The sequence below is a fragment of the Aptenodytes patagonicus genome, chromosome Z (assembly GCF_965638725.1).
Source record: "Aptenodytes patagonicus chromosome Z, bAptPat1.pri.cur, whole genome shotgun sequence".
Taxonomy (NCBI): Eukaryota; Metazoa; Chordata; class Aves; order Sphenisciformes; family Spheniscidae; genus Aptenodytes; species Aptenodytes patagonicus.
In genome coordinates this window covers 29,896,603-29,912,776 of record NC_134982.1, presented here as the reverse complement: position 1 = coordinate 29,912,776, position 16,174 = coordinate 29,896,603, and the positions used below count along the sequence as shown (strand labels likewise).

General features: G+C 44.0%; 1 protein-coding gene across 1 annotated transcript in view; it reads right to left on the bottom strand.

Moving 5' to 3' along the window:
• The window catches only part of MRPS27 (mitochondrial ribosomal protein S27), a 53,443-nt gene that overhangs the window by 33,195 nt on the left and 4,074 nt on the right, over positions 1–16,174 (bottom strand). The window contains exons 3-4 of the mRNA XM_076363312.1: positions 11,563–11,633; positions 8,465–8,523 (exon numbers count right to left, since the gene is read on the bottom strand). Of these exons, the coding sequence (XP_076219427.1) occupies positions 8,465–8,523; positions 11,563–11,633 (130 nt within the window). The remainder of the gene's footprint in view (positions 1–8,464; positions 8,524–11,562; positions 11,634–16,174) is intronic.

Sequence of the window (16,174 nt, the reverse complement as noted above, 5' to 3'; positions counted from 1 at the left end):
TCACGTGCAAATTACTGGAACATTCTAAGTAAATCTCTCTGGTGCTTCACTCACAGAGGTGATCAGCTCTGGTGCAGCTGTGTCTTGCAGCAGAGTGGTGGCATACAGGGGGGTTTCCTGAGCCGGGGAACCCACAGGGGAGCGCAGAGACCCGCCGGGAGCCAGCAGCTCTCACAGGGGCGGCCGACGAGGCATGGGCAGGGCCAGGAGTAACTGGCTGCCACCACCCATTACCACTAAAGGCAGCCCCAGGGAGCGCTGGCGACCAGGAGTGCTGCTAACAGGACGGGCAAACAGGGCATGGCGTGTCAGCTAGGGCGTGGCACGGCAATTTGCGTGGCAGTTCACGAGAGAGGGCGCCTCTTGGAAGGAGAGGCATTCCACGGGCTGAGTCGGGGACTCGGCGTACACATAACCCAGCAACTGGGCGCAGGTCAAGTGCACTCATCCTACCCAACCCTCAAGGCAGAATGGTGGGCACTCGTCTGAGGGTAAAGGCCGCGGCTCCAGCTGGGGGGTCTGCACCATCTACCGCAGCGGTGGCCGATGGCTCCACCCAGACAGAACTGCTGAAGGGAGAGGCTGCAGTGCAGAAGTCAGGCTGCAGGAAGTGCCTTGACCTCTCTCCTGGGGTAGGGACAGGCGGCAGACTTGCCTGCAAAAGGTGTGCCCAGGTGGAGGGTGGCTGAGCTGCAGGAGGCAGTGAGAAGACTGTGTAACATCAGGGAGGCAGAGAAGGAGCTAGATAGCTGGTTCCAAGCACAGTCTGCAGCGGACCCGCAGCCACACGGCCAAACAGCCAAAAACTCACCCACTGGCACACAGAGAAGGGAGCGGGGGGGCCAATAATGCAGAAGAATGGACAGTTGCAAAGGCAAGGACCAGCAGGAGGAAGAGACTTCCCCAAAGCCTGAGGTGCCCTTGAAGAACCGCTTCACTGCTCTGCAGGCCAAAGAGGAAAGTCCTGTCACACCAGGAGAAGCACTGGAGCTGAGTAATGCAGCCCGGTCTGCCCCCCGTATGACAACCAGCGCAACTAAGAAAAGGAGGCGGGTGATAGCAGTAGGCGACTCTCTTCTGAGAGGTGCGGAGGCACCCATTTGCTGACCGGACGCACACTCTAGAGAGGTGGGCTGCTTACCGGGGGCTCGCATCAGGGATGTCACCGAGGGGCTACCAAGCCTCGTAACAGTCCACTGACTATCATCCGCTGCTGCTGTTTGACGTGGGCACCAGTGACACAGCCAGGAGCAGTCTGAGGACTATCAAGAAGGACTACAGAGCCCTGGGAGCGGCGGTAAGGGACTTGGGAGCGCAGGTAGTTTTTGCATCAATCCTGCCGGTCAAAGGGAAGGGGTTGGAAAGGGCCAGTTGAATCTGGCGAGTCAACAAATGGTTACGGGACTGGTGCCACAGCCAGGGGTTTGGCTACTTAGACCATGGGACTCGCTTTGAGAAACCTGGTCTACTGGGGGCTGACAGGGTCCATCTGTCAGAGGAGGGGAAGAGCATCGTCGGTCATAGGCTTGCCAAGCTGGTGAAGAGGGCTTTAAACTAGAGGTGCCGGGGGAGGGGAACCTCAATCCATCCCACTCCTACCAGTTTGATGCCAGGGCCAGCAATAGATGCCCAGAGCCTGGAGAAGGAACACAGGTCAGCAGGAGAGCGCCTGAAGAGCAGCCCAAAGGAACTCCAGCCAGTAAGACAGCTTCATCGGGAGCCCAACTTAAATGCCTCTATGCAAATGCACGTAGCATGGGGAATAAACAAGAGGAGTTAGAGACGTGCGCACGCCTGCAGGGCTGCGACCTTACTGGCATCACGGAGACGTGGTGGGATGGCTCCTATGGCTGGAGTGTTGGGATGGAGGGATACAGGCTCTTTAGGAAGGACAGGCAGGGGAGACGAGGAGGGGGTGTCGCCCTCTATGTCAATGACCAGCTGCAGTGCATGGAGCTCTGCCTGGGGATGGATGAGGAGCCGACCGAGAACTTATGGGTCAGAATTACAGGGAAGGCAGGGACAGGTGACATTACGGTGGGGGTCTGCTACAGGCCACCCGACCAGGAAGACCAAGCGGATGAGGCCCTCTATGGACAGATAGCAGCAGCCTCATGCTCACAAGCCCTGGTCCTCATGGGGGACTTCAACCACCCCAACATCTGTTGGAGGGACAACACGGCAGGGCATAAGCAATCCGGGAGGTTCCTGGAATGCGTCGATGATAACTTCCTTCTCCAAGTGGTAGAGGAGCCAATGAGGAGAGGTGCTATGCTGGACCTTGTTCTCAGCAACAAGGACGGACTCGTGAGGAATGCAAAGCTCAAGGGCAGCCTGGGCTGCCGCGACCATGAAATGGTGGAGTTCAAGATCCTGAGGGCACCGAGGAGGGTGCACAGCAAGCTTACTACCCTGGACTTCAGAAGAGCAGACTTTGGCCTCTTCAGGGATCTGCTCGGTAGAGTGCCATGGGACAAAGCCCTGGAGGGAAGAGGGGCCCAAGAAAGCTGGGTAATATTCAAGGATCACCTCCTTCAAGCTCAGGAGCGATGCATCCCAACAAAGAGGAAGTCAGGCAAAAACGCCAGGAGGCCTGCATGGATGAACAAGGAGCTCCTGGACAAACTCACACACAAGAAGGAAGCCTACAGAGGGCAGAAGCAAGGACAGGTAGCCTGGGAGGAATACAGAGAAGTTGTCCAAGCAGCCAGGGATCAGGTTAGGAAAGCTAAAGCCCTGATAGAATTAAATCTGGCCAGGGACATCAAGGGCAACAAGAAAAGATTCTATAGGTACGTCGGGGATAAAAGGAAGACGAGGGAAAATGTGGGCCCTCTCCGGAACAAAATGGGAGACCTGGTTACCTGGGACATGGAGAAGGTGGAGGTACTCAATGACTTTTTTGCCTCGGTCTTCACTGGCAAGTGCTCGAAGTCATGGCAGCCCTATGAAGTTCCCACTGACTGGAAAAGGGGGAAAAGGAAGACCCGGGGAACTACAGGCCAGCCAGTCTCACCTCTGTGCCTGGGGAGGTCATGGAACAGATCCTCCTGGAAGCTATGCTAAGGCACATGGAAGGACAGGGAGGTGATTCGGGACAGCCAGCATGGCTTCATCAAGGGCAAGTCCTGCCTGACTAACCTAGTGGCCTTCTATGATGGAGTGACTACATCAGCAGACACAGGAAGGGCTACAGATGTCATCTATCTGGACCTCTGTCAGGCCTTTGACACATCCTTCTCTCTAAACTGGAGAGGTATGGATTTGATGGGTGGACTGTCCGGTGGGTGAGGAATTGGTTAGATGGTCGCATCCAGAGGGTAGTGGTCAACGGCTCAATGTCCAGATGGAGACTGGTGACGAGTGGCATCCCAAAGGGGTCCGTATTGGGACCAGTACTGTTTAATATCTTCATCAATGACATAGACAGTGCGATCAGGTGCACCCTCAGCAGATGATACCAAGCTGAGTGGTGCGGTCGACACGCCAGAGTGACCTGTTGGAGCGGGTCCAGAAGAGGGCCACGAAAATGATCAGGGGGATCGAACACCTCTCCTCTGAAGAAAGGCTGAGAGAGTTGGGGTTGTTCAGCCTAGAGAAGAGAAGGCTTTGGGTAGACCTTCTTGCAGCCTATCAGTACTTAAAGGGGGCTTATAAAAAAGATGGCGGCAAACTTTTTAGCAGGGCCTGTTGCGACAGAACAAGGGGGAATGGCTTTAAACTAAAGCGGGGTAGATTTAGACTAGATAGAAGGAAGAAATTTTTTACGCTGCGGGTGGTGAAACACTGGCACAGGTTGCCCGGAGAGGTGGTGGATGCCCCATCCCTGGAAACATTCAAGGTCAGGTTGGACGGGGCTCTGAGCAACCTGATCTAGTTGAAGATGTCCCTGCCCATGGCAGGGGGGTTGGACTAGATGACCTTTAGAGGTCCCTTCCAACCCAAACTATTCTATGATTCTATGATTCCCTTCCTTGTATCTCCCAACCTGCCAAAGAGCAGCCCAGATCTTTTGCAAATGAAGTTATTTTGGATTGCTCAGCTGAGGAAGGTATCCAAACTGGTAAAACATACCGTTCTGGCTACGAAGTGTATTTTTCTCTCAGATGCTTCCACCACTTCTCAATATCATTTCAAAACATAACTGCTGCATAACTTGAATAATAGGCAGATATTTCTGACTAATTTATTTTTATATATCTTTTTTACCCACTTATTTTTCTGGAGGGAGCAAAAGCCAAGACCTGATGAACTGATGAAGTCTATGTCAGCTACAGCCTTAGGACAATGAAAACATCTCAAAGGAAAAATTAAATATGTTGTAGGATTGTGTCTACGTGTCTTCTCCTTTTTCTGTTTGTGCTGGAACAGGTTAATGGTATTTATTACATCCTGTAGATTTGTATACAGAAACAAAAGATCATATTATTGGGAATGAATGCCATGTAAAGTATGTTTCAGGAGTAAATTTTTTTTTTTTTGGTCCATTGTGATCATTTATTACAAGCAATACTTTAGAGCAACTGAACATTTTCAGATGCTAAACTGCTTGATTGTCATGAAAGTATCAAAAAAAATGTAACTTCTGCACCCACAGAACAGACATGCAGATATAGACAGTGCAGGTGAAGCTTATTTTGCATGTGATGTTGCACTAACTACTGATACACTGGCATTATAAGGAATAAGCATAATTTCAAATATATGGAGACCACTATAGTCCCAAAATGATTTAATGGCTGAAATCAGGCCTCAAAACTGTAACTTGCTACCATGAAAGATGTAACAGCATATCTATTCTAATAGCTTGCTATTGTCCCATTTTGTGATTATAATCAAGTACTGACCACAGGTAATAAATTCTGAAATCTGCAGAAATAACTCCATTTCCAAAAAAAACAATTATCAATCAGGGAGAGGCAATGAAAAAATCTAGGTAGATTGTGCAAGAATTTGCAAAGCACATGCACACAGCAACATATATATTTTATAGACAGTGTATATACTTTTTTCTACGCAGTGGGTCACAGGTTTAATGCAATTAAAAATCCTCTTGAGGATCTCAACATAAAACTTCCACAATTGCTTTCAAACACATTGAAAATCTTTGTTGGCATAAAACCTACACACAGAATCAGCACAGTTACCTCACCACAAAACCTCTCTCCATTATGCTAATGTTTCTATCATATGAAAAACACCCTGACGTGAGAAATAGTGACATCTCAGTGAGACAGGACAAAGTAAGGCGAACTGCAGGTCTTTGATCTGGCTGAAAGTGCTCTGCATTCTGATTAGAATTTCTGCTGGGATCCTAGGAGATGAAAGGATTTTTTTAAGTCTGACAGTTAATGGGGGGGGGCCGTATTCAGAAGAGAACAAAAAGAGGAGCACTGAAAGCAGATGACGTCATGCCTCACAGTGGCCTTTACCATCTTACTGACATGTTCCACAATGTAGCGTAGCAGTTTCCACACAGCTATTCTTGAGAGCTCAAGATCTTCTGTGGAGACAGTATGGCTGGAGATCCACTGCTTTAAAAGGATGGAAAGTTGAAACAGGTCTAAATATAATACACATATTGTATTTCAGGACCCTAAATGCATTATGGTAATGCTCCAGAATACTACTTTTTGAAACTATGTTCTGCCTGACACACTACAAGGAAAGTCTCCAGTCTACAAAGCTTACAATTACAAGTTCTGGAACTCCCATCTTCAGGAAAACCCTACACAGCAAGCATGGAAATGCCATTTACTTCCCTCTGGTTCTTCTCACAGGCACAGCTTGCCCTTTTGTACCAGGAACATCTTCCAACCTTGTAGGGGCCTTGGAACTGACTATCCTTCACTGCAGGTTGCCAGAGGCACCCAACATTGAGGAGAGACATCAAAATCTCCCCCTTATACTCTACAAGCAGTTAAGGGGAAAAACACAAGACTCTTGAGAGCATTCTGCTTATTTACATTCAGGCAAATGCACATACAGCCAACTTACCAGGCCACATACACATTTGCTCACAATGGATTTGTATACCTTAGAAGACATAAAAAAGCTTTTTGCTGATGTTGCCTTTCTCTTTTTTAGACGCTTACTCGCCTTACGTAAGTACAAAAATTGTGCTTTGAACTGTTTCTCATGAAGCCAGAAAAAGAGATTTCTTGTCAAAGCTCCTCTGTTTCTTAACTCTCCCTACCACCTCCTTTATGTCTCATGGTGTGGCCACTTTTGCAAGGACTTTTTCTGTGTCAAACATCCTCCCAGCTGCAAAGAGATATCTTTATAAACATGTCCATTTGAACTCCAGCCTATGTGCAAAATGTAAAGAACAATAAAAGGGGCCTTGCGGATACCACCCACATCTCCTGTTTCCTGAAGCTAGCACACTTATTTTCATTTGAAAGGGAAGCTGATGTTATAATTGGGATTTTTACATTTTCACATGAATCACAGACCTCTCTACGCTGTTTCACTACCTGCATATAAATGCATTTTAAGGATAGTTTCATGGATCATGCTGGAATGAAGTCTCCTGGAAAACTGATGCTAACATCACCAAGACGTTTTGCAACACCAAAACAAAGCAGCATTACAGGGACACACACAAGAAAAATTCCAACCAAAGCATGTCTCACAAGCCATTTGACACATCAGTACCTCTCTATTCTCTCCATACAGACTACTAAAATCTGTATCAATTACAAATGATCATATTTGATGTGCAAATAACTATACTCTCATCAGCTGCAGGAGAATTATTTCCTAGAGAAACAGTAAATAACTGTAATTATTTTTGAACTGCAAATCTCTCCTTTAGAATGTGTTTTTAAGGATAAAACCCCTGTATTTTAAACTGATGTACTAACCAGGCACAGATGAAGAGTGGGGAGGATATTTACATGTTAAAGATTCCCATTCTATTCTCTCCCTCTTACTACGGTACGTTTTCTATGCTTTTAATTTTTTGTCACTCTCTCTGAACTTCTTGTTTTCAAGAAGAAAGAACCTGTAAGATACATTACATATGAACATCTCACTCTATCTGGATTTTATCTGTACCATTTTGAGAGTCAGCAATTAAACTACCACACTTTCCTCTTGGTGTCAGGGCATTCAAAGATCTCTTGGCATTCCTTACCCTACAGGGCCTGACTCCATCAGACAGAACTTAAGTCTGTGTGGCACAATGTATATTACAATCTTCAAGAAAGTTAGCGAAAGGTACTGATAGCACATCTGTAAAACAAAAACAAGGGCTTGCCTTAAACTGGCTTTACTTTCTCCCGCTTTCATCTGACCTGTTGCAGGATGGAAAACTGATTTTTGACCACAGATTCTGACAGGACTAATGAAATCTTGATGAGAAAGAATAAAAGCTCTACTAACCTCTTCTCTGTGAGAGATTCTTCTTCTCAATCCTTTTATTTTTTCATTACAGGATATTGCTAGTATTACTAAACTGGGTTTCTCTTGTTTCCATCTTCAAGCTCTGAGGTTCAGATACTGCCCCAGTAGTACCAGAGAATCACAGAGATCTTAAGTCTAATGCAGTCATGCACTTACAACTATGCATTTACTTAAAATAGCCATCCAGTAAACTTCTTCATTAAAATAACAATCATTATTATTTACAAATAACAACCTGACATTATTTGTAAATATGCTCTCTCATGCACTTTAACAGGATGAGTTACTTCCTCTGTGTAGGAAGTAACAAAATGTGTGTGCAACCATCCATAAAAAAACTAATTTCTTTTAGTGATCAGCAAGAATTACTGCCCTCTTAAAGTCAATATTGAGGTGTATTGACCTGAAGGAAGCAAGCATTCAACCTGACACTAGTAGAAAAGATACCAAATACACTTCACTCAACACAAAAATAGTTGCAGAAAACCCTAACAACCAATGCATAAGGTGAACTACACAGCTTATCTGGGGAATGTAAAGTACTAAGGGAATAAAACCCAAAACTATACTTCATTTAGCCTTGCTGACTTGATCATTACCACAGCATGCCCATTCTCATTTCTGTTCATTCTAAGGAAACAAGCGTCCTTGAGTCCTACACTTACACATGCAAATATGCATATAGCCAATTTAGTTAAATTATGACTCAGAGAACAAAAAAGTATCAGAAGGAAAAACTGTAAACAAACATAATTCCTTATAATTTCAGCATCTCTAATGTAAATCATAGCTGGAGGTTATATTAGCTGTTCAGTGGCTCAGACTAACATGTTTGACAGGAGTCAATGCCAGAAGTCCAGAAGGAGGGTAGCCATAACAAAGGAGAAGTTACCAAGAAGGCCCTTAGCTGTGAGATATAAGACAAATAGATGCACATATTTTGCAAAAGAGAAATCAAAGCCAGTAAGCTGGAAAGTGTCAGAGTCTTAGAAGGGCAAGACTTCATGGTATTTACTTGTATGTCTCAAAGTTCATGTTGGGGGGAAAAGATGCTTACTTGTAAAGGTAATATTCGGCTTGATCCACTTCCTCTCGTGAAGAAACGTTGTCAACAAACTGATTAAAAATAAGAAATAAAAGCTTCAGACTGAGCACTCACAAAGCATATCAGAATATAATGCCACTTCAATAAACAAAATACATTTGTTTGGCATATTTAATTGTCTGACAGTACTGGAGGTCTTCAAGTCTTTGCTTGCTCCTACTCAAGTTTCTTCTAGACTGCTAAAAGTCAAGTCTTTTTAAACAGAGACAACTCCCCTCCTCACCTCTCAGAAACATTATGCACCTTGAAAACATGGAGACCATCTGGGTGAGGAATTGGTTAGATGGTCGCATCCAGAGGGTAGTGGTCAACAGCTCAATGTCCAGATGGAGACTGGTGATGAGTGGCATCCCAAAGGGGTCTGTAGTGGGACCGGTATTGTTTAATATCTTCATCAATGACATAGACAGTGAGATTGAGTGCACCCGCAGCAAGTTTGCAGATGACACCAAGCTGAGTGGTGCGGTCAACACTCCAGAGGGATGGGATGCCATCCAGAGGGACCTGGACAAGCTCAAGAAGGGGGCCCGTGTGAACCTCACGAGGTTCAACAAGGCCAAGTGCAAGGTCCTGCACCTGGGTTGGGGCAACCCCCGGTAACAACACAGGCTGGGGGATGAAGGGATTGAGAGCAGCCCTGCCAAGAAGGACTTGGGGGTACCGGTGGATGAAAAGCTGGACATGAGCCAGCAATGTGCACTCGCAGCCCAGAAGGCCAGCCATATCCTGGACTGCATCAAAAGAAGCGTGGCCAGCAGGGCGAGGGAGGGGATTCTGCCTCTCTCCTCTGCTCTGGGGAGACCCCACCTGCAGTACTGCATCCAGCTCTGGAGCCCTCAGCATAAGAAAGACACGGACCCGTTGGAGCGGGTCCAGAGGAGGGTCACAAAAATGATCAGGGGATGGAACACCTCTCCTCTGAAGAAAGGCTGAGAGAGTTGGGGTTGTTCAGCCTAGAGGAGAGAAGGCTTCAGGGAGACCTTATTGCAGCCTATCAGTACTTAAAGGGGGCTTATAAAAAAGATGGTGGCAAACTTTTTAGCAGGGCCTGTTGCAACAGGACAAGGGGGAATGGCTTTAAACTAAAGGGGGGTAGATTTAGACTAGATGGAAGGAAGAAATTTTTTACGCTGCGGGTGGTGAAACACTGGCACAGGTTGCCCGGAGAGGTGGTGGATGCCCCATCCCTGGAAACATTCAAGGTCAGGTTGGACGGGGCTCTGAGCAACCTGATCTAGTTGAAGATGTCCCTGCCCATGGCAGGGGGGTTGGACTAGGTGACCTTTAGAGGTCCCTTCCAACCCAAACTATTCTATGATTCTATGATCTGAGAATTATGTCCATATAGCTCAGTACCCCATATTTTTGCTGCTCCTCTCTTAATTTTTTGCTCTTTAATCACATCCTTTAATTTGAGAATACATTCAGTTCCTTACTTTCCCCCCCCAACTTTGAGAGAATCTCGACATGCCTTACTTCTCTTTCTAAAAAGTACTCTTTTCCCTAACGTTTGCCTGTTGTGCCTATTCATACTATAAATTCTGAAGGACAGAGGCAACAGCATTTTGTATTTCACCACACATATAAGTAACAGTAAGAAAAAAATCACCCCCCGTGCTGTAAAGCACAATTTTCCTCTCATTTAAAACCTTGTCTACTCCAGGCAATCTTCCAAAATTCCCAGTGCTATCAACTATTTAAACAAAAGCCAAGTTTTAAAACAGACTTTGTCTTACAGTAACAGTGAATCCTGTTTGCCTGTAGGTTTTACTAACATAAGCATAAAGATGCTGGAACACTCCAGAGTCTTCCCAAAATAATACCTTTAGCTCAGAATATATAAACAACATGTTCTCGAGGTCACTACTTCTCTTTATCCTAAGCATGAGCTAAAACTAATAGTTTCAGCTGACTGGTACTTGCTCCAGTTTCTTAACTCTCCTTGCATACTGTATACATGTAGGTCTCATCTTTTGAGTGTGCATGCCTGTGCGCTTTATTTACATTTTAGAAAACAAGAATCGGATGTGAGCTCCAGGTATTAGAAAGTGAGGCTGTTTGACAATCTGGAAATGCCACTTCTCCAGGGAAGAGGTCAGCCCAAAGCAGGAATATGAAGGAAAGGAATAAAGCTGATTAAGTAATCAAAGGGAGAGGAACACCCATTTCCCCAATGGACACTGTCTCAGAAGCAATGATCAAGAATGCTTGATCTGTATAAATGCTTGATCTTGTAACTGTACAAAACGTTCTGTGACTCCTCAGTTAGTGGTGCCAATGATCCTAATTAGTGGTGTTACTGAGGTACCAGCATGGTGACTCAGCTTTTTTGGATAACTTTGAAGATTGAAATTAGGTTGTTGTTTCTTTTTTTAAAAACAAGTGACACATTTATTCTCCTTCTTCAGTACAAACACTCACTTACACAGGGAACTTAAAAGCACATCTCACATCTCTGCCTTCACTCCCCCTCCCCAGATTAACCCATCCAGAGGATAGAACTGGTTACTAATTCCAGTAAAAATAATGGCTTCACTCATCCCACGCCAGCATTTGTCCTGCCTCAGCCTGCTGAGGCAAGGAAAGAAAACTATAGAGGCAATATGTATCCAACTCTGCCTTACTCTGAAAGGAGCCTGGAAGTGGAGGAAGATGCACGCAGACAGGCAGTGTGCTAATTCATTACATTTCCTAAGCAGCCTGGGTTCTTATAACGTGCCTGAGGGGGTGTTAAACCTCTCACTAAGACAGAAACCACAGGAAGGCTGGGAACATACATTAGGGAAATACATAGTCCAGTAACAGTGAGGCCCAATTTTACTGAGGAAAAAAACTGTTTCTGTTTTGAAGACCCTACAGTCCAAGTATAACTAATGAGTACAAAGTAACACTAAAACAGCTTTACACAGCAATTTAACAGTATAACAAGATATTTACAATCCCAAAACTCTCAGCAGAGGTGGTATCATTTATCCCCTCTCAGCTCACTTGATTTCATAAGCATTCCACTGTCATTTCCATCACTTTATGATTGGGATTTATTTCCTTACCCGGGCTATTGTCAAAGAGCTGACAGGCAGCTTTCTTTCATAGGTTCTGTCCATTAAGTGGGCTAAGTCAGCTGGAGAAAACAGAAAAAGAGTATGTTTAATCAACTGGCATTACAGGAAGATCTGCAGAGCAATCATATAACCTAGCATAGAACCTCTGTCCATGAAATAAAATTCTGGTCTCTTGTTAACATCTCATTTTGAAGTTGTATGAAAACAATACTTTCAATTATTGTTAAACACTTTAACAGAAAATAATACATGGAAAGGTTCTCAACATGATGATTTTAACTTATTAGAAAGAAGTGGGGGGGAAAAGCAAACTACCCTATAATGTTTTGGATTAAATCAGTGTAACTAATATAACTCATCTAAAAAAACTGAGCAGATGTCCTTAAAATTCACACTTGCTTTCAAGCTTAGCATATGCTGGACAGTGCTTTTGGCATGGGTTTGTACTTTATTTTACGGTAAAACAATGAGACACAGAAACAAGCAGTATCATACTGATAAACCCTACAGTCACAAACAGCAATCCAAAGAAAGCCTGTCAGTCAAACTGGGCACTGTGCCAGTACATTATTAACTTTATAGCATTCTGCTCCAGCAGTCGTATAACAATATTAATTTGACCATACAGGAACTTCAAGCTTCTGACTGTTGAACAGGAGCCAATCATTACATTTAATGAATTTAATTGGAAGTTAAATTAATTTAATTTGGAGTTTTAGTTTTGTACTGTTCCTGGAAAATAATGACTCAGGAAGACTAAGCTGTTTATTGTATGCTTAGTGTCAGCTGTTTGATTCTTAGCCGAGACATGAACTGCTGATATCCAATCTATAAAATTTAGAGACTTCAATCATACTCCTTCTTTCCATTCTCTAGCATCTTCCAGGACCAGGAATTCAACATATTCTTTCTGCATCATTAGCACCTTGCTTCATCCTTTGCACCCCAAGACTACAACTGTTACTAAACCAGCCTCTCCTTTGACACCTCTTGATTAGTCCCATTGGCCATCCTTCAAGAGCTGATGGGTTGGCTCGTTTTATAATTCGTTTTCCAAAAAGGTCATCCAACCTCCACACCTGTCAGTGAAATGTGAGGTGAACACAACTTGCAGCACGACATCAGAATTGACTAAGCCTTCTACTCTGGCAAGGTTGTCAGTGACAGGAAGCAGCACTGCACCAGTAACATGCTGTGTCTCTGAAGGATGCAGTCCACATATGTTCTGTCCACAAAACAAGTGGTATCACTATTCATCATTTTAAAAACACACCTGTACCGCCACTGAATACTGAGGGGTATACAGTTCTAACAGTACAAATGGCATTCAATGGTACTCTGACCTTACAGGTACTCTCCCAAATTGTAACGCATGTACAAAGAATTTTGCTGCAGTAAAACGACAGAGCCTTCATTTGGAATAAAATGGTTGACTCTTAGTCTGGACATTGCTGTCTGCCACAGAGCAGTATTTCGTGTTTACGTAACTCCTTCCTTCCTGAGGCACTTTAGGGTGCTCTTCAAACCACAAAGAGAGCATTTATCTCTGGCTGAGGGAAGGCAAGCATTTCATGACCATGAAAGCAAACGGAAATCTGGGGCAAAGTTACTGAGGCAAGTACCAGCTCCTACGAAATACAACACAGGATGCTGAGCTGATGGGGGCCACCAAGGCCATACTGTACCAGATAACCACTAAAACTGCGGATCAACTTTTTTAACGGTAAATAAATTTCCGTGGGAATATCCTTACAAGAAGTGTCTGTATTTGACTCTGTATTACCTGTCTCTCCAGCACTCACAAAGGTCATGATGGAGCACGTAGGTAAAGACTTTGGGGGCATTCCCAGTAGTGCTAGAAGTTGGAGAGAATGGATGCTGTGGCCAAGTCAACTTGTCAGGAACTAAGAACTGGCTAGATCCTTGCCTAAACATACTAAGCCAACTGTCATCCAACATTCTTCATCTGCATTTTGATGTAGCTGGAAAAAAGTATTCACTCTGAAATCTGGTATGTTTGATGACATAGCAACGTGGAGCTGAGAAAGACAACTGCACAGGTTGGGAGTTCATTTATCTATTCCAGAACTATTTTTCTTACGCATCACCCTCTGAAAACTGGAAGTTGATACCTAAGACCATTTTGGGCCATACTCAACCCCTAAGCTTGGCACTTCTTTTGCCTAGGTGCTCATGAAGATGAAGAGCCCATTTCAGGGAACTCTGAGTGCTTAAGTAGACTATAAACCAAATGAATACAATGCTATGAGTGCAAGATCCCAAGACTGTTAGCCATTTATACACAATCTTCCTCTGGGAGAGTTCAGACACAGAATTTTAATGATTGACCTGTTATGCTGTCTACAAAGCTGGAACTCTCCATCAGAACTTTAGCATGGAAAGCAACATGAAGCACTTACCTATCAGCTCCAGTATAAGAGTCACAATAAAATGAAAGCTGATTAAACTTTCAAGAATAGAGACAAATCAAGTTAATGGGAAATTTAGCTTTGTTTCCAGACAAACTGCCGTTTCTTCTGTAGTTTCTAGATATGCATAATCTGCAGTAATTCTTTCCTGGTTTGTTTTCTCTGAAAAGCACCTAAACCCAGACTTTTTTTCTCACATTCATGATTTGAAATAATTCAGCTACCTTTTGTAAACCAAGTTTGCTCCATAAGTTGCTATTCAATAATCAAGATTAAAGCTTCTTCTTAGTTAAAAACAACCTGATAGAAGTACTAGAATGCAAGAATGTGAATGCCCAAGTCTCCTAGCACTGTTGGTAGTAAAACTTGAGTGCTAAACATTGGTGTATAAACTAAATAAATGTTTTCATGGCCAAAGCAAAATTCTTTGTACATTCTAACAGAAATATGTTGCAAGTGCTTTTATCTGATAGTCATTACCAAAGAGGACACTAGTTGTCCTGGATTCAGCTGGGATATAGTTAATTTTTTTCCTAGTAGCTGGTATAGTGCTGTGTTTTAGGTTTAGGATGAGAATAAAGTTGATCACCCACTGATGTTTTAGTTGTTGCTGAGTAGCGCTTACACTAGTCAAGGCCTTTTCAGCTTCCCATGCTCTACCGACTGAGAAGGCTGGGGGTGCACAAGAAGCTGGGAGGGGGCACAGCCAGGACAGCTGACCCAAACTGGCCAAAGGGATATTCCATACCATGTGACGTCATGCTCGATATATATAAACCGGGGGGAGTTGGCTGGGGGGGCTGCTGCTTGGGGACTGGCTGGGCATCGGTGGGTGGGTGGTGAGCAATTGCATCGTGCATCACTTGCTTTATATACTCTTTTACTATTATTATTGTTACTACTACTATTACTATTTTACTTTATTTTATTTCAATTATTAAACTGTTCTTATTGCAACCCACAAGTTTTCTCACTTTTACTCTTCTGATTCTCTCCCCCACCCCACCAGGGCACGGAGGGGAGTGAGCGAGTGGCTGTGTGGTGCTCAGCTGCCGGCTGAGGTTAAACCATGACACTAGTATATATAATCTCTCATACATGCTGCCTAACAATACATTACTACAAGATGAACTTTTACAAAACTTTAATTTCTCTAAAAACATATTTCTGCATATTGCAGAATCTCATGGATTTAAACAAACTAACAAAACAAACTGTAAGTCTGAGCTGAGGTCATTTAACTTCTGGACATGACTTCACAGCTGTCTCTAGAATATTGGTATCTGAAACTTCGTGTCCACTTTTATTTTCATTTGTTCATAGAAACTCAACGTCTTGCTGCCTGCAACAGGGTGATTCAGGACAATGACTGGGAAAATACTGACCCTCACCTTCCAAGTCAGTGGTTATGACATCTAATACCAGTTTGGTGACCTAGGAAATCAACAGAGTCTCAGTTTGATTCGCAGTGTGTACCTATCCACAGCATGTAGCCACATCAACAAGTGGCACATTTGGCCACCATGTAAGGTCACTACTCTCTTATTCTTAGAAGTGGTCCATCCAGGACAGGGTTGAAATCCAGTGAGGGGGCAGCAACGGGAAAGCAGCTACAACTGTGATGAAAAGTTTATCTGTCCTGGGAATGATGGGCAGAGCTAATATCTTAACTCACACACTAACATTTCGTTTTCTGTATAAAGAAAGCCTTGATTTATTTTAAGACCCAATTAAAATATAAAGGAAGGCTGAGGCAAGTACTTTGGCTTACAAATGCATATGTTTCACATTTCTCAGTATTTCCACATCCCTAGCAGCTTCTGCAAAGAACTACAGCTTTGTACTGAAGAAAGCTTTGAATGGAAATTATTCAAGTCTGTAAAGGCAGCACTGCCACCTAGCGTTGCGGATGAGCCATTTTAGGTACCATGAGTCTTTCTAACAGAAAAAGACATTTCCTATCTAACTTGGATTCTGCCATCCCCTGGGATTCTGGTAGTTGCTATTCTTCTCATCAAGATGCTTACTGTCACTTAATTTTACCAGCTGAAACATTGGAGAATGTAAGACCATCCATGCCTCCCATTTCCTTGATATCTCATTTTTAATAAGTGGAGTCCAAATTACTTCTAGACAGGTATCTTCCTACCAGCAAGCAGTTTGTAAATTCC